Genomic DNA, 16,022 nt, shown 5'->3' with positions numbered 1-16,022 from the left:
CGAGCCTCAGCAGGGGCTGGAGCGTGGGATTGGATCTGGAATCTTCACTGAAATGGCCTTGCAAAGGCCCTCAGCGCCTGGCCTGAACCTCGGGGCCATTGCAGGGCTCTTGCTGCGGCTGAGGGTCCTAAACCAGCCCCGAAATAGCCCCAGAGAACTCCCCCCACTGGTCAGCCCGGCTCACATCCCCTGCAAACACTGCCAGGGCTTTGCCATCCATCGGGACACATCCACTGGGAAGCCCATGACAGGTCAAGCTGCTCTCGTTTTCAACAGCTCAACCATTCTCAAGCCAAGAAACCTCTACAGCAACAGCAGCAAAGCTCTCACCTTGGACAAATCGTACCGTAGCAACTCATATTTCCAAGCACCTTTCCATGCACAGCCTGCTTTTCCCTGTTGGCTCCTCCAGCACAAGCTGCTCCTGGCTTATGTTAGAGCTCGATGGACCCAGTGCCTCAGGTGGAAAATGCCTGTTGAGAAGGCAAAGTACATCCAGGAGCTTTTGGAGTCCATGGAAACCAGAACTGGAGGACCTGGAAAGAGCTCAGAGCCAGACAGACACTTACACACCGCAGCAACGGGGTAAGGGGCAGATAAAGCATAGTCATGGCATCAAGAGAGGGTGAAGAAGGGACGTGACAGGTCCCCTTTGCAGCCGACATTGAGGGGGCTGCAAGGGGCACAGCAGGGCTCAGATGCACCATTCCCAAAGGAGGAAGGAGCCAGCTTCTGCCCAAACCCGAGATGCTGCTCCACCAAAAGAGCTGTTAAAGGAAGAGCACACTGTGTGCCCAGGATTCCCTTCTGCAGGGTGAGATTTGCTAGTGATAAAACCCGAGTGAAAAGCACCTCTCTGTTGTTTGTGGTGTGTCTGGATTTAGACAGGGCCCAAAAGACAAGAGAAAAAGTGAAGAACTTCCAGCTCAGCAGAGAAGGACTCCAAGAGGGGACATAGGAACAGCAAAGCTACTCGTTGCGTTTGAAGTGCTTGCCTTTTCCTTCCAGCTCCTAAAGGCAGGGAGGAAAGGACAAAAGCCAAGCTGGAGCTCTGCGTTTCCACATCACCTAGGAGACAGAAAACCAACCACCAGCTCCGAGAAGAAATAGAGAGGAGGGGAAAAGTCAGTCAAGGATCCTTTAAAACAAGCTGCTTTTCCTTCCCTATCTGCTCCCCAAGAGCCAAAGGCCAAGTTACAACAGTCCTGGCAGAGAAAACCCCAAGCAACAACATCCTATCTCAAGAAGGGAAAAGTTCATTCCTATAACGTGATTGTTTCTGGTCTGGAGCAAAAGGTTGTGCAGAGCAAAGTGCTCCAAGCCAGGCAGATGAAGAGCTTCAGGGACAAACACCTTCCCTTTGCAGGAGATCCATTGCTAGAAGCTTCCATCCTCTCCACTTTACCAGCCCCTCTTGCTTTTCATCTTCCCATTACCTTCAGTCTCGGAACACTAAGGCAGAAGTATCCCACAGGAAGCTTTAAAGCATGAGCAACCTGGCTCTGGGACACAGCCTGGTGTCCTCATGCTCTTCCTCTTATTGAGAGGAAGCAGAGGCTTAGCTGCACACCAAATGAGGAGAACACCTCAACCATCAACTCCACCCATCTCCACCCAGCAGCCACAGCACTGAGCTCTCCAAAACTGGCTTGAAGAGACAGTTCTGTGAGGACAGATGATTTCTTCCTTGCTACCCTTAGTGCAGGGACAAATCCCACCTTTAGGAAAGCCTCTAACTTCAACTCACTGCTCCACCCCGCATCTTCCACACAGCCCTGAGCTGGTGCAGCCCCTGCACCTCCACAGAGCAAGGGCCTCGGTACCTCCTACTTCACCAAGGTGTTGCAAGTGTCAGATATATTTAAGAGCATGAAGCATTCGGATACTATGGAAACCAGGGCAAGAGAGAACCCAAAAATAGATGGAAGACGCAAGCTGTTGAAGAGTCTGGAAAAGTCTTGCTGAGGAAGGCTGCAGCTGAGCCCAGAGTGGGATCCATTTAGAGCTCAGGCACAAAATAGCCTCTCTGCTCTCTTCCCAGAGCTTGTCATTTTTCTCTGCCACAGGGAAAGGAATATTCCTTTTCCTCCTCAGGTCTTTAATTTCCCCTCTATTTAATAGGCTTCCTCCTCATCAGTTCCCTGGAATGATTCACAGTCTCCTTTGCCCTTCCCATCACCTGGAGCAGCCCCGTTGGCTGCTTCTGTCCAGCAGGATTATTGGGAACGTTGCATGAGAGCAAACATCAGAGAGCCTTCTCCTTCTGAAAGGGAAACCCAACAGCAACCTGCAAAGAAGGGTGCCTGAATCAAGGAGGTGTAAGGCTGTGAGGTACTACCCTGGCCTTTTTATAATGCAAGCACCTTTATTGTGTGTACCTTCACCCTCTACAGCCAAACCAGTTGCTACAGTACAATCCCTTTCTTCACACAGAAAAGCTGAATGACACACAGAGGAAACAAGGAGGAAGCCAACGGGAGGTGTACAACCCATCTTTCTCAACACTGAACCCAGTGGAAGACAGCACCAGGTAAAGCATCCCACAAGGCTGAAGCCATCCACGCCTCTTGTCCCTCACCAGCACAGATCTCAGGTCTGCTTGGGACCAGATGTGCCCAAGTCCCACTTCAAGCACTGGTGCTGGTTCCCAGTGCTCATTACAAGCTACTCCTTGGAAACAGAAGAGTCTTTTCAGCATGACCACCTCAGGGAGGAAACCCCAGGGAGGTGAGGGGAAGGCTTCAGGTGGGAATCTTTGCCTTTATACTCATCAGTGCACTTAAGGGAAAGGAAAGAGATTGAAGGTGTCCAAGATTCTTCGTGTTAGAACTTCTTTACTGCAGCATCGACCTCAGGAATGATCTCCTTCAGCTGGTTCCACTGCTCTGCAGACAGGGCAATCCCTAGAGAGAGCAGGAGAGGCTTCAGAGGAGGCAGGGGTTGAGCATCAGTTTCCTTTCAACTGCCCAAGGGAACCAATGCCAACTCCAGCCCTGTTTAAAGGAGCTGCTAACAAGAAATCACTCGTGTGGCTTAAACCCTTGAGAAGAACTGGCTCCTTCTGAGGTCCAGCAGAGATCTTGATGTGCTGGGCCTCTCCCTTACAAAGCCAGTGCAGCAGGGGAATCCTGGTGTGTGGTCCAGCCAGATGTCAACTTGTTCCTTGGTTCAGAATCACATGAAAGAAGTGGGGCCAGAGCGTTATTAAATTCTCTAGATAAAGATCAGGGCCCAAGAGCTCTTGCGACAGCAGAGGCAGTATTTCACTGAAAACCCCCATTTCTCCATCCTCTCTGTTTTAACTGACATCCCTTACATTGTGGGTGTGCTTTTTCCAGCCTGGAAGGAGTCCACAAGGCTCCTTTCCCTCCCTGCTCCCAATGGCACAGAAAAGCTGGAGGGCTTTGCTTCCCATTTGCATTACAGGCTACGCAGTTCCCTCTGAGGGAGCAATTTAGACTTGTAACTTCTCCAAAGGAAATTCATTTCTGGAAGGAAAACCACTCTCCATGGGTAGGAAGCAAATCGAGCTGAAGCCAATTTGCCTGCCCTGCACACGCAAACCTATAGCGAGGACCAAAAGGTTCAATAGGAAAGCCCACATCAACCCAGTCTTTGTCAGGCACAACACCCAGGGCAGGTGAAGGGAGAGCAGAGCCTGAGAACTATGAGGCAAGTGCCAAAGTTCCAAAGCAAAAGGCCTGAGTTGAGCCTTAACTCCACAGCTCCAGAGGAGAATGTGTCTTCCCTTCTCCAGTACTTCCATCACCTCCCCAGGTAGTGCTGGCCTCTATAGCACATCGCCACACAGCTCGCCTAAAGGATAAGGAACACCTAACACAGCAGGGTCCTGGGAGGGACCTAGAAGGGTCTTATCCTTCCTGTCCCCACCTCAATTGGGAAGAGTGGATTTACTTTTGGAGGGGGGTGTTCTCCCTGCCATTATAAGGGAAACCCCCCCCAAACATCACCGGTACCTTTCCTCCCTGGCTTCACGTCACCATCCTTGCCAGCGTAGAACTCCCTGATGTCCACCAGGCCCTTCCCCTTGAAGCAGGACACTCGCACATAGCGCATGTACCCAATCTGCAGGGACACAGAGCCTGTGGTGAACCTGCCCAAGCCACATGGGCCACTCAAGAGCCGGGAATGCTGTCTTACAAGGGGAGCAGGTAGAGGGAAGGTGGATATAGAGAGATGGAGGAAGAGCAGCTCCCTGCCCTCAGTACCTGGAACATGGCCCCCTCCTCACCACCTTGTCCCATTGGGGTTTCTATCGCCTTTGAAGACTTGGCCTCTGTTTTCAGCTTTTTCTCTGCCTTCAAAGCCGCTTCTTTCTTTCTTTTCTAGACACAGAGATCACCGCTTTGAAGAGCGGGGTGAGGAGCCGCAGGAAGGCATTACCCGGGCCTCCACAGCCCACACGGTGCCCGTCACACCGCCGAAGCGGCTCGCTAACCTTTTCCTTCCCATCCTTTCCCTTCCGGTCGCTCTCCACGCTGTTCATCCCCACCAAATCCTTGCCTTTGGGCATCCTATGGGCAAGAACCGGGCGTCAGAGACACCGGGAGCAGGCGGGGAGCCCCGGCCCTACCGGTACCTCCCGGAGCTCTGCCCGCGCCGCCGTCCCGCCGTCCGCCCCAAGAGCCAAGCCCCGCCCCTCCCCGCGGCCGCTCCGCCAATCGCGCGGCTCGCTGCTCTTCCCGCCATGTCAACGCCTCTTCCAGCCAGCCAATCGCGGCCGCGCTGCCCCGCCTCGCCCCGCCCCGTCAGGGCCGGGCCGTGAGGGGAGCGGGCTCTCGCCATGGCCGCCGGTCGCTCGCTGCAAGCCGGCCTAGTGCGAGGTGCGTGGCAAGGGGCTCGAAGCTGGATGGGCTCGAAGGCTCCTTCCACCCATTCCACGGCCGCTGTGTTTTGCAGGACTCGGCGAACACACACCTCTAAACACGAACAAACAGCTCCCAAGTGTTCCAAGAGTCATTTGTAACGGCAGAGGCTGGAGCTTTCTTGCATTAGAAGCTTTAACTGCTTCCAAGCAGCGCAAAACGTTGGGATACATGGGAATTGCCTCACCTTGAGGGGGGTGTAATCTTGCTCAGGGTCCCTAAATGGGGTCCATCCTACTATTTGGCTTTGGACTCTATAGAAGGGGTGATGTAAACCAAAAGGGTGGAAATCCATGTTTATCCCTTCAAATCAGTCCAGGAGATTCCAGGCCTTTGGGAGCTTCCAGCTCTCCACCCAAATCTGTTCATCAAACCCACTCATGGGGTTTATTGGGTTTTTTTCCCAAGGCACGAAAGGGACAAACGAAGAAGGGAAGGAAAAACGTGGAAATACTTAAATATTATTACATTTATAGTCAGGGAAAAAAAAAAAAAAAGGAAAATAATCATAGGTCAATCAACTGCATTGAATTTTCTATTAGCTTTTAAATAGTCACTCAATATACATTTGTTCTTTAGGACACACGAGAGAGAAACAATGGAGGCAACACTGCCAGAGCCATCAACTCTTTGCTCCCGAGCTGCAGCTCTTCCAGATGATCACCATGGAATTGCTATCCAAGAATTCCAAATGGAAACGAAACCAGATCAACCCGGAGCCCCCCCACCCCAAGGCCCAACCTGCAGGGACACCGAGGAGCAGCCCCATCATTTCAGATCAGTTCGATCAAAAGTGAATGGCTCTTCAATGGAAAACCCGCTTTGTGCTGTGACCACCACGAGGGTGGGTGATTTCAAACCACCCCCACCCCAATTTGGGGTGGTTTGAAGCATTCTGGAGAGGTCGTGGTGATGCCTTCAGGCACAGGGAGTGGGATACCCAGTTCTGCTTTGGCTTCAGGGCCTTTCCTCTTCACACGGAGTACAAGAGTAGAGAGTCCCTATTGCGCAGTAGCACTTACTTCAGAGCAACAAAGCAGCCTCTTGTTTGGGAGATGGACTACAGCAGTCCAAGCTACCCGCACACAGTCCCCATTAGTGCTTGTGAGGGTGGGAGTGGGCAGAAGGAACAGCTTCAGTGCTTAAAACCTGTTGGAAAAGCAGGTTTTTGGAGGTGCAGGCTTAGACAGCACCAGGGCAGCAGGTAACACCAGGCAGAGAGCAAAGCCAAGGGGTTTTTGGCTGCAAGCATCCGCTGCCAGTCGCTCGTGTGCATGTGGACATATGTTTTCTATGCTTCTTCCTTACATGCCATGGAAACTCCTGATCAAAAAGGCTCCATAAAAACAGGGGCAACAAGAACCAGCTACATAGAGCTCTGCTGCAGTGTTGTGAGCTTTTATCTCACCACAACAGCGGTTGTTTCTGCCTTCGTGGCTCACGGCAGTGGCAGAACTGAGCAATGCACTGCACTATAGCTCAGCACCTTTTTCCTTGGGTTTTCCAGACCTAGCAGAATAGCAGGGTCTATTTATTACAAGCTTCGCTGTCAGCTTCCCAAAGGAAGCAGCACTGGGGCAATGGAGTTCGCTCTGCTCCAGCTATGAGAAAGCTGGAATTTGATGGGAGTGGAGAGTATTTCGATGCCCACGCATTTGGACCGAAAGCAGAAGCCCTTTACCATAGTAAAAACTACTTTCTCTAGCAGCCAGCTACACAACGGGCATCCAGATTACAGGATAAATCGTGATGTGCCCCTCAGGTTTATGAGCTCTCCTCCTCTGCCTCTTTCAACCTTTCATTTAAAGGGCTGCCATTGGCTCCAGGCCCTGCATCAGGAGTGTTCCCTGTTGAGATCTGCTTTAATACTACAGCCCTGACAGGGACAGAGCTGTTACCACACTGCCTTGGTGGAAGCCTTTGACTCTGAGCTTCAACTGCAGATGACAATTCTTGAGCACCCAAGCCTTATCTCTGAACAACATTTGGCTCTCCAGCCAGGAGCAGCAGCAAAGTTAAACTTAGCCTTGCTCAAGGATAAAAGTAATAGAGAGTGTGTGTTCCAAGAGATGCTCTCTTAGGTATTGCTCTAGAAAGAGCCATGTTTAAAACGACATTCATGAAACTCCTTTTTGAGGTTTGTTTTGCTTTTTAATGGCTAAAGGGACCTGCCTCCCTCCATACACACTGGGGGCAGCACATGAAAGGACAGCAACAAGCACTTTGGGAACGTGCAGGCCAGGAACAGTGTTTCCAAAACTAATAAAGAGCTGAAAAACATGAAATGAGACCCTGAGATGCAGATGAACATGGGAAACCCCCCCCAAAATCCAGACCCCATCTGGAAGTGAAAGCTGAGGAATGGAGAGTGAAGGGATTACAGACCAGAGCTCAGCAGGAGCTGGGTTGCTCTTGTTATTAATACAACCAGTTCATTTAAATACATGGAACAGCATAGAACAGGGCCCTGCAGCAGTTGGACCTGTAGAACACCTCTTCAAAATCAAGCCAGAGGTTGGTACAGAGCGATGGCAGCTGTGAACTGCTCAAGGACCAGAGAAACCAAGTACCCAGCACAATGCATCTTCCACGGGAGACGGGAGGGAATCTGCCCTGGCACAAACCCTACTGCAAGGAACCTGCTTGACCAATCTTGACTCATCCTGCCAGTAACAGCAGAGATCAGTTCCAGTGCAGCTCCTTGAAGGGAGGGAGTTATTGCACAGTCTAATTGCTCAACACACCTTCCTAAAGCCAGGCCTGGAAGATAAGGTGCCATAAGAAACCATGCTAATAGTATTCTCTTTAATTTCACGTGCACTTCTTTTTGGTTAAAACAAGTGCTCCCAGTCCTGTTTGCTGGGCAGAGGTTATACATCACTCTACTCTGTAGTTTCCAAGTATGACATGTGTGTCCATGAAGGTGCTGGACTTGCTTTTACACTCACAGAAGCTGCTCAGAACCAGCCAGTGTTGGATCAACCTGCAGAACTCCTGATGTCTCTGAGCCTTTCCCTTGCCAAAAGCAAAGGAAATCAGACATGGTGCAAATGCAGGGGAAGAAGGTGAAGAAAAGCACTTCAAAGGTGCACAAGAGTTAAAATGTCATGTTCTTTCTGCCTTCCTCCCCTCTATAAAGGGGCAAAGAGGAGACAGAGGAAGAAAACCAGCAGGATTCAACGGAAGGCAGAAAAAGTTCCTGATGGGCTCACCGATGGCTCAGTGCTGCTGTCTGGGTGGTGCCTTGGGGCTTCACTGCTGCTTGGTTTTAAGGGATAATCTCTGTATCATCCTGTAAAGGAGACCGAAGTGCTGGGAACAGAAGGAAAACAAGTAACCATCAGTCCTTCTCAATACTCATAAAATGACTGTGTTCTACAGAGAGGCAACAGGCACAAACTAAACGTGAGGAAGAACCTCTTTACAGCGAGGGGGACTGAGCACCAGAGTAGGGTGGCCCAGAGAGGTTGTGGAATCTCCTTCCCTGGACATATTCAGGAGACATCTAAGGTGAGCAGGGAGATTGGACTGGATGACCCTCCCAACCTCAACCATGCTGCGTTGTGGAAGCTTACTAGAAGGCTTAACTCAATCCCACTGGGCAAATGCAACACCTTGTCCGGATCATACGGAGCACTCACCCTGAGGACAGGGTGCACCTGGTGCAACAGGAGTTATTACAACTTGGAGCTGTACAGAAGTGTTTGTGCCTGTCTCACCCCCCCAGAGATGATGCAAGCACTTGATAAAGTCTTTTCATTTTTTGGATGCAGCTCTGTTTGTTCTGGAGGGGAACTAAAATGGCAAGAGATGGCCTTCGGGTACTCAAAACACATGCACATCAAAGAGCCATCCTGGACTACTGCTTTTAGAGTGGAGTGGCATTATTGTTTCAACTGTGGTGCTGGGAGGGTGCGAGCACCAGTTACTGCAGCTAATGTGACTTGTGAGGGAAATACTACACCCACTTCCTGCTTATTCCCCTTTACCTGCACTGCCACATAGGCAACACCAAGGTAGGCGGCGATGCAGACAGCCAGGAGCAGGTCAAAGATTGCTGGCTTGACCCTGTGACAAAGAAAAAACACCTGAAATTGCTACAGCTACAGAGGGAGGCAACAGCTCCCCACATCCAAGGGGGCTCCGTACCTGTATGCATTCATCACCTGCTTCAGCTGGTCATAGAACACAAACTCAGGGTCCCTGTGAAAAGAAGAAACCCTTCAGGTTGTACAATGCATCTCAACGCTGTGGCAAGGACAGCCCAAGCCCCTCATTCCCAAGGAGTTCATCCAGCCAGAAGCAGGGAAGCGTGACCACCTGCATTCCAGTTCTGAACTGGTTTTAGTTAAGTCTTTCCTACCATCAGAGGCCCAAGTGTACAATTCAGAACATGCTGTTCAGCTGTCTCAGAGCAGCCCATGGAAGATGCTTCGCCATGGTCATTAAACTGCTTCAACCCCAGCAGGGTTGCCTCCTTGCCATTAAAGTTTTCCAGGGGACCTGAGTCTTTCCCTGCATCCCGAGGAAAGCAGCACTCGAGAGTGGGAAGCATGGAACCAAAACAAGCTCTTCACACAGAGGGAGCTGCTGGGACTTGTTACTGTGGTGTGAGGATGAGAAAGAGCTCTCTTCGGGACAACAGAGAGCATGAACCAAAGCCGACAGGAGAGAAGGAAGGACCAATCACTTCCAGCTCCATGCCAAGAAGTTGGACACGAAAGCATTAGAGGGGGAAGCCAATGTGCATGCTTTCACTCCTTGTCTTACCTTTTGTCTGCCTTTACGTGATGCTGTTTGACATCCTTCAGGTAGCGACCCATGTAATATTCTAAGGTGTTGAGGAAGGTGCTGTCTTTATCGATGAGCTGCGCAGCCCTGGGCTGACTGCTCAGCCAGTCCATCACTGATTCCAGCTGCTCCTGCTGGATCTGCTGCAAGAAAACACCACCAAAGCAAAAGGAGTCAAGCACGGGGACCAGGGCCCCTCTCACAGATCCTTCATTCCTCCTTCCCACAAATAAAACCTGTGCTCACCATCTGGTCCGTGAAGATCTGCAGGTCTGCAGGTGCGCCCTGCAAGGGAATAAAAACCCTTGGTGCAGGGCACCTGCTTGGGCGGGACAAAGGTGGCAGACAGCCCAATGGACAGCTCTTACCTTGTCTGTTAGGTTGTAGATGACCCTTGTCAAAGCCTCAGCAATGATCCTGGTATTCCTGGTTAGTGCCTTAGTGTCTACTCGTGACCTAAAGCAGAAGAAGGGGATTATAGACTTGTTGGTGGCTCTAGAACTCCTCTAGAACCCCCCTTTCCCACTGCAGCAATCCAGAACCCAACTCCCAGTGGTTTTTCACCCATCAGCACAGCAGCAGCAGTGCTGAGGCTGGATGGGGGGTGGTCTCCCACCTCCTGTCCATGATGCTGTTGCGCCGGCTGTCCCGGTGGCTCTCCAGGTGGGAGATGGTGAAGGCGGGCAAGCGGCGGATGGCGAAGCGCTCGTGCTCCCACGCCAGCATGTCCTCAGCCAGGTTTATCTTCTTGTGCACCATGGAGAACTTCACCTCTGGGAACTGGCTGGTAACAACCTGAGGCAAAGGACAAGCCATCCAGGGTGTCACTGCCCACTGCACAGTCCCATCTCACACTGCCCAGACCCGGCTGGTTTGTGTTCCCCAAGGTGCAGTTACTTCCACCTCTAAGGTGCAGTTACTGCCATTAAAAAGTTGGTTTAATGTCAGAAAAGAAGTGGTGAATGCTCCATCCCTGGCAGTGTTCAAGGCCAGGCTGGACAGAGCCTTGGGTGACATGGTCTAGTATTGAGGCATCCCTGCCCATGGCAGGGAGTTGGACCTGGATGATCTTAAGGTCCTTTCCAACCCAAACCAGTCTGTGATTCTATGAAAAAGCTGGTTTAGGGTCACTACAGGGGAGCTTTTGCAAGCAGCAAGCCATAAGGAAGTGCAGTGGAAAATGCAGATCTGGTCTGCTTCAGCTGGGACTGTGGCACGAGGATTTGTCTGCACTTCAAACCAACAACACACGAAATCCCTCCATGGCACAACTCCTCCTTCATCCTTCCCTCTCTTGGAGAGCTGCAGCTCCCCACAGTAAGTCCCAAACTCCCCATCTACTTAAAATGCTTCTCATTACCGTCTCCAGCTCCCTCAGAAACGCATGCTGCAAAGTGCCCTCCTTGGGAGGCTTGGAGACATGGAGGTGGAGGCTGTTGCCTCGACCCAGAGTATCGAGGCAGAGAACAAACGCTACGTTGTCCTGCAGCAGGCTGGAATCTGGAAGAGACAAACCCAAACCCTTATTGCTCTGCTTTATGTTGGGATTTCCATCCCCAAAAAGCAGGGAGATTCCCCCAGGAGGGTTGATATTCCAGTTAACACCATTGTATTAAGAAGCCTTGCTAGAGAACACACAGCCCCCTCCTCACCAGTGTGATCCAAATTGTCTTCCAGCCACCGCTTGGTTCCTTGATAATTAAACTTGCCACCTCCAGATGCAAAGAACAGCAAGTTGTACCTGCAGGTCAAAGAGGACAGGAGAGTGTCAGCACATCACACTGCACACTACAGGACTCAGCCTGGGACACCGAAGCAGGAAGAGGGCAGTTCTCACCCCGCGTGCGTACGTCTGTAGGTGTAGAGCCGGGAGAAGAGCCGGGCGAGTTCCAGCAGCACCGAGATCCCGCTGCCATTGGAGTCAGCCCCATGTGACAGCCACTGCAGGACAAAGGGAGACCAGGTGACAACCTTACACTGACCCCTGTAGCACAACAACCTTCAGGATAGCCCACCCCATCTTCCTTTAAGGCCAAGAAAACCCAGCGGGGCAGAGGCCATATGGGAGCTGCAGAAAGGAAAGATACTCACTGGAGCCACTCCGAAAGAATCATAGTGGGCAACTATCACAACAGTGGGCAGGTCTTCTCCACCCAGCCCCGTCAGCCTTCCCTGCAGAGGAGAGAAGTCAGTGTCATCCAGCATCACTTCTGTCCCCTGTACAAAGACTTCTACACTCACACTGAGCCTGAAGCAGCCTCTCTTCCCAGGACTTAAGACACTTCTCTGGCTGAGAACCCCCCTCACTTCCCCTACCAGTCCAAATGAAGCCCCAACAGAAGGTGGTATCCCACCAGTGTTGCAGTTTGAACCCATCCACAACTCACCTCCACGCTGGGGATGAGCCAGTCGTTGATGGCTTTGCTCTGAGCCCCGCTGGTCACCATCTGGAAGCCATTGGCAGTTGCTGTGTGCAGCAGGACTAGAACAAACCAGACAGAAATGTGCCCCTGGGGAAGCTTCATCCCTTATTTCCATCGTTTTGAGCTTTGGAGGCCAGCTTCAAACCATCTAAGCCCTCTCAGTTGCTGCTTGTGCACTGACATGGAAACCTGGTGACCAAGCACTTCCATTCTGTCCTCAAATCCCAGCATTTTGAGCTGGCTAAACCAAACCCCTTTCTCCAGCAATCCTGAAGTTCACCACACGCAGCAGGCCACTAAAGATAGAAAAGTTCTTTACAGGGAAATACATGGAAGCAGTGAACTGACCTGTAGGCAGACAAAAAGCTTCCCAAACCCCACCACACTGTAGTCATTTAACACCTTCAGTGCTGGTTTTTAACCTGAGTTTCTCTCTCACTTGCAAGAGTGTGAAGCTGAGAACTAAGCTCCACGCAGCTGTATTTCTAAACTCAGCCAGGCAATACTCTAATACTCTCTTACAGTGTGTTTTAATTCCATTAAACCTCAAAGTGCTTTAATAAAGACAGAACATGAAGGCAGCAGACCACTGGCTCACGGTGCATGACACAACAGACTGCTCCCAGAGGTGGGTCCAGGCCTGTCCTTCCTCTAAACCTTTCCCACTTGTCAGAACTCACCTTCTGCAGCCGAGGCAGAGCCCTGTGAGGCAGAAGCAGCCCGGGTTTGCTCATAGATTGACAGCAGCTCTTCATCTTCCACTGCAAAATAGACTGGCACGATGGTTTCCATCGCGAGCATCTCCGGCTCGATCTCCATGAACTGCTGTGGGTTGAAAGGAGACAGAGACTCAGCAGCTGCTAAAGGTGCAGGAGAGCAGAGCAAAATGAACCTCCAAAGCAGAGAAAGCCAAGCTTGATATCAGAGCACGTGCATTAAACCAGGAGCTTTCAGTCCTGCAGCAACCCAAACATCTCCCCCCGCCACCTCCACTCCATCTCCCATGGGAAGAGAAAGGGAACCTGCTGGTTTTTACCCTGACGACATCCTGCGGGACAGAGGAGATGGCTCGGGGCAGGATGATGACCACAGCACCCGCGGACTGGCGCAGAGCTTTCTGGTACTGCTCGTAGGAGAAATCCACCAGGCGCATCATGACGCAGCGGCGGCTCAGCACGTCCGCCTCGACCGTGCGCGCCTCCGTGTTGAGCACCGCGCTCCTGGTGCCTGCAGGACAGCAGCAAGAGCCTTGCTAAGAGATTCCAGCCCAGCCCCTTCTCAGGGCCAATGTGGTGAGCTTCTGAGCAGCCAGGACCTGCAGAGAGCCAACCTCGTCCCTTCCCCTCCATCCAAGAAGGGACAGAGATCTGGGGGTTTGCCTTGCATCCACCTGTGCAGCCACATCCTGCCTGACTCACCTCCCTGAAGCACTACACAGCCTTCCCCAAGGTTCCTCTCCACCACAACCACGCAGGCTGGCCTGGCTCAGGCACCGGGATGTTTCTGTGCAGCCTGCTTTGAACTGCTCCCTCTCTCCTGCTCTCAGTCCCAGCGTATCAAATCCCTCACATGAAAATGCAATCCTCTGGGAGAGCAGCAGCCTGGAGGCTTTCCAGCAGCTCCAGAACTCTCCAAGAGCAGACCACAAGGACATCTTGTATAAATAGAACCAGAGAACGAGTTGGAAGGGACCTTAAAGCTCCAACCCCCTGCCACAGGCAGGGAACTCTTCCACTGGAGCAGCTTGCTCCAAGCCCCTGTGTCCAACCCGCCCTTGAACACTGCCAGGGATGGGGCAGCCACAGCTTCTCTGGGCACCCTGTGCCAGCGCCTCAGCACCCTCCCAGGGAAGAGCTTCTGCCTAAGAGCTCATCTCAGTCTCCCCTCGGGCCGGTTCAAGCCATTCCCCTTGGCCTGTCCCTACATCCCTTGTCCCAAGCCCCTCTCCAGGTTTCCTGCAGCCCCTTTAGGCACTGGAGCTGCTCTAAGGTCTCTCCTTAAGGAACCTTCTCTTCTCCAGGCTGACCCAGCCCAGCTCTCAACCACACAAGGAGATGGCAGGAGACCCACGAGCGCATCTGCCTGGGACCCAGCGAGGCTCTCAACAATGTGGAGGTACCTCCGGGAGAGTCAGGAACCCCGCTTGGCTCTGGGTTAGCGAGTGCAGGAGGAGGAGACTGAGAGCTTCAGCACTTCAATGATTCACAGAACAGGTTTGACCGTAAGGAAGGTGTTGCACAACCAGCAACAGAACGGAGGAGCTGGAGGTCACCGGTAGCATAAAGGAGCAGCTGTACAAGGACAGACTCCCGAATGGAGATGCTGCTAGAGCCTGAGGAGCCACTGAGGGCTCAAAGGCAGGAGAACAGAAACGAGCTCAGCACCAAGCTCCCCAACGTGCCACAGAGCTGCGGAGTAAACCCCACATGCAGGAGCCTGCAGGGCACAGCGGGAGCCCCGGCCACCCCCGGCTCACCCTGCGGGGCCCCCTCCTGCTCCCGCTGAGCCTGGGCTTTGCCCGACGGGGCCCGGCTGCGGCTTCCCCGCGGCCTGCGCTTGGCCGCCCGTGGCTTCGCGGCCTTCGCTGGGCCCCTCCCCGGGCTCTGGGCTCTTGGCGGGTCCCCACCACCGCTGAACGGGAAGGAGGGAGGCAGAGAAGAAGGGACGGAGGGAAAGCGAGGGGGGGGATTCGCCCTCCCGGAGGCCCGAGCCCGGTGTCTCACCGTAGGGCTGCCCGCCCAGCTCGTACTGCTGCATGCGGTACACGGTGAACTCGTGCGCGGCCTCCGCGGCGGGCGGCGGGCCCAGCAGCAGCAGCAGCACGGCGGGCACGAAGAGCAGGAAGCTCAGCGGCAGGCACGAAGCCTTCAGCACCGATTCCAGCACCTCGCCCGCCTCCTCCAGCATCGCCGCGGCACCGGCACCGGCCCCCGGCCCCGCCGCTGCGGCCCCGCTCCACCGGCCACGCACGGCACGCACCGCTCCCGCGGGATGCTGGGAGCTGTAGTTCGAGGCGCCGCCGCAAGGGACGCTGGGAGTTGTAGGCGCCTCCGTTCGTGCTCCCGTCGGGGCTGCAGGGGGCGCTCCGACCGGAGAACACCGGGACACCCCTCCCCCCAACCCCGGTCACGGCCCCGTTGCTTCCCCCCCTCCCCGCCCCCGGTTGGGCATGGAGGGCGCTGCCGGTGCCGGTTTCCCCCGGGCCATGAATGAGAGCTCGGGCGCAGCTGTTCCGGCAGCTCCGTTTATTGGGGAGAGCCGGGAGCTGCCCGGTGCCGCGGGTGTGGGAATGGGGAAGGGGGAATGCGAGGCACGAACCGGGCTCCATCGGGCCCTGGGGCTGGTTTGGAGCTTCCCACGGCTCCCACAGGAGCTGCTCAGCCCCGGCCCCAAAGCGAAGGGCTCCAAGCGGGGGCAAAGCCACCTCGGAGCGGGTCCCCATTGGCCCTTGGAGCTGCAGGACCTCGGGATCTCCGGTGCTAAATGGAAGGGGCAGAGGCATCAGTGGGGCGGGGATGGGGATCTGTGTGTGGCTGCTGAGCTTGTGGCTCCTGAGCTGCCTCCTCTGCTTCTTCCAGCCCATCGGGAGGTGGAGACCCTCAGAACATCTCTTGTGCCACCCCCTCCTCCGGACGGGCCAGGATCAGACCCTTCCATCCCCTGGAGGAACCTGCAGCCGCTCCGCCCCACTGCAGTCCCTGGGTGACGATGACTCTTGCAGTGATTGCTGCAAACACCGGTGTGGGGAAAAGGATCATCCATAGAACAGGGTCCGCTTCCAACCCAACAGAGGGATGTGCCCGCATCCTTCACTCCCACCCCACCGGAGCCGTACCCCGGGCTGAAGCGACCGGAAAGCCAACAACTGGGATGGAGCCACACTCAATCAAACCCGAGCTGCTTGGGTTGGCCTCAGCCGGGC

The 16,022-nt window shown here is 53.8% G+C and overlaps 2 protein-coding genes across 5 annotated transcripts; both read right to left on the bottom strand.

The window, feature by feature from the left end:
* Positions 1-2,477: 2,477 nt before the first annotated feature.
* LOC130607451 (activated RNA polymerase II transcriptional coactivator p15-like) lies at positions 2,478-4,387 on the bottom strand. Its single transcript, XM_057424538.1, has 3 exons — positions 4,230-4,387; positions 3,978-4,086; positions 2,478-2,903 (listed from the first exon to the last, which is right to left on the bottom strand). Exons 1-3 carry the CDS (start codon positions 4,263-4,265, stop codon positions 2,824-2,826), a joined length of 225 nt encoding a protein of 74 aa, XP_057280521.1. The 5' UTR covers positions 4,266-4,387; the 3' UTR covers positions 2,478-2,823.
* A 2,603-nt stretch (positions 4,388-6,990) lies between these two features.
* On the bottom strand, positions 6,991-15,079 carry NCLN (nicalin). Of its 4 annotated transcripts, none has more exons than XM_057424529.1 (16): positions 14,824-15,079; positions 13,137-13,327; positions 12,781-12,925; positions 12,065-12,159; positions 11,769-11,849; positions 11,515-11,618; positions 11,330-11,418; positions 11,038-11,177; positions 10,294-10,472; positions 10,046-10,133; positions 9,924-9,962; positions 9,657-9,820; positions 9,036-9,089; positions 8,876-8,954; positions 8,099-8,198; positions 6,991-7,646 (listed from the first exon to the last, which is right to left on the bottom strand). In XM_057424529.1, exons 1-15 carry the CDS (start codon positions 15,005-15,007, stop codon positions 8,139-8,141), a joined length of 1,692 nt encoding a protein of 563 aa, XP_057280512.1. In that variant the 5' UTR covers positions 15,008-15,079; the 3' UTR covers positions 6,991-7,646; positions 8,099-8,138. The 4 variants fall into 4 exon arrangements, with proteins under 4 accessions (XP_057280512.1, XP_057280513.1, XP_057280511.1 ...); XM_057424530.1 differs by lacking the exon at positions 6,991-7,646 and adding an exon at positions 7,675-7,901; XM_057424528.1 differs by lacking the exon at positions 6,991-7,646 and having other exon boundaries at positions 7,675-8,198.
* Between the last annotated feature and the right edge of the window lie 943 nt (positions 15,080-16,022).

The sequence above is a fragment of the Pezoporus wallicus genome, unplaced genomic scaffold, assembly GCF_028554395.1.
Source record: "Pezoporus wallicus isolate ANWC-B61680 ecotype Strahan unplaced genomic scaffold, APGP_CSIRO_Pwel_v1 contig_8376, whole genome shotgun sequence".
In the NCBI taxonomy this organism is placed as follows: domain Eukaryota; kingdom Metazoa; phylum Chordata; class Aves; order Psittaciformes; family Psittacidae; genus Pezoporus; species Pezoporus wallicus.
The sequence above is the reverse complement of the archived record's forward strand: the minus strand, read 5'-3'. Positions and strand labels throughout refer to the sequence as shown.

Coding starts and splice junctions, on each gene's coding strand:
- LOC130607451 (XM_057424538.1), bottom strand. CDS start 4,265: ATGGGACAAGGTGGTGAGGAGGGGGCCATGTTCCAG. Junction 4,087..4,229: donor AGGAGGGGGCCATGTTCCAG/GTACTGAGGGCA, acceptor GTGTCCCTGCAG/ATTGGGTACATGCGCTATGT. Junction 2,904..3,977: donor CGTGAAGCCAGGGAGGAAAG/GTACCGGTGATG, acceptor TGCTCTCTCTAG/GGATTGCCCTGTCTGCAGAG.
- NCLN (XM_057424529.1), bottom strand. CDS start 15,007: ATGCTGGAGGAGGCGGGCGAGGTGCTGGAATCGGTGCTGAAGGCTTCG. Junction 12,926..13,136: donor TCCCGCAGGATGTCGTCAGG/GTAAAAACCAGC, acceptor TTCAACCCACAG/CAGTTCATGGAGATCGAGCC. Junction 8,955..9,035: donor CAGGTGATGAATGCATACAG/GTACGGAGCCCC, acceptor TCTTTGTCACAG/GGTCAAGCCAGCAATCTTTG.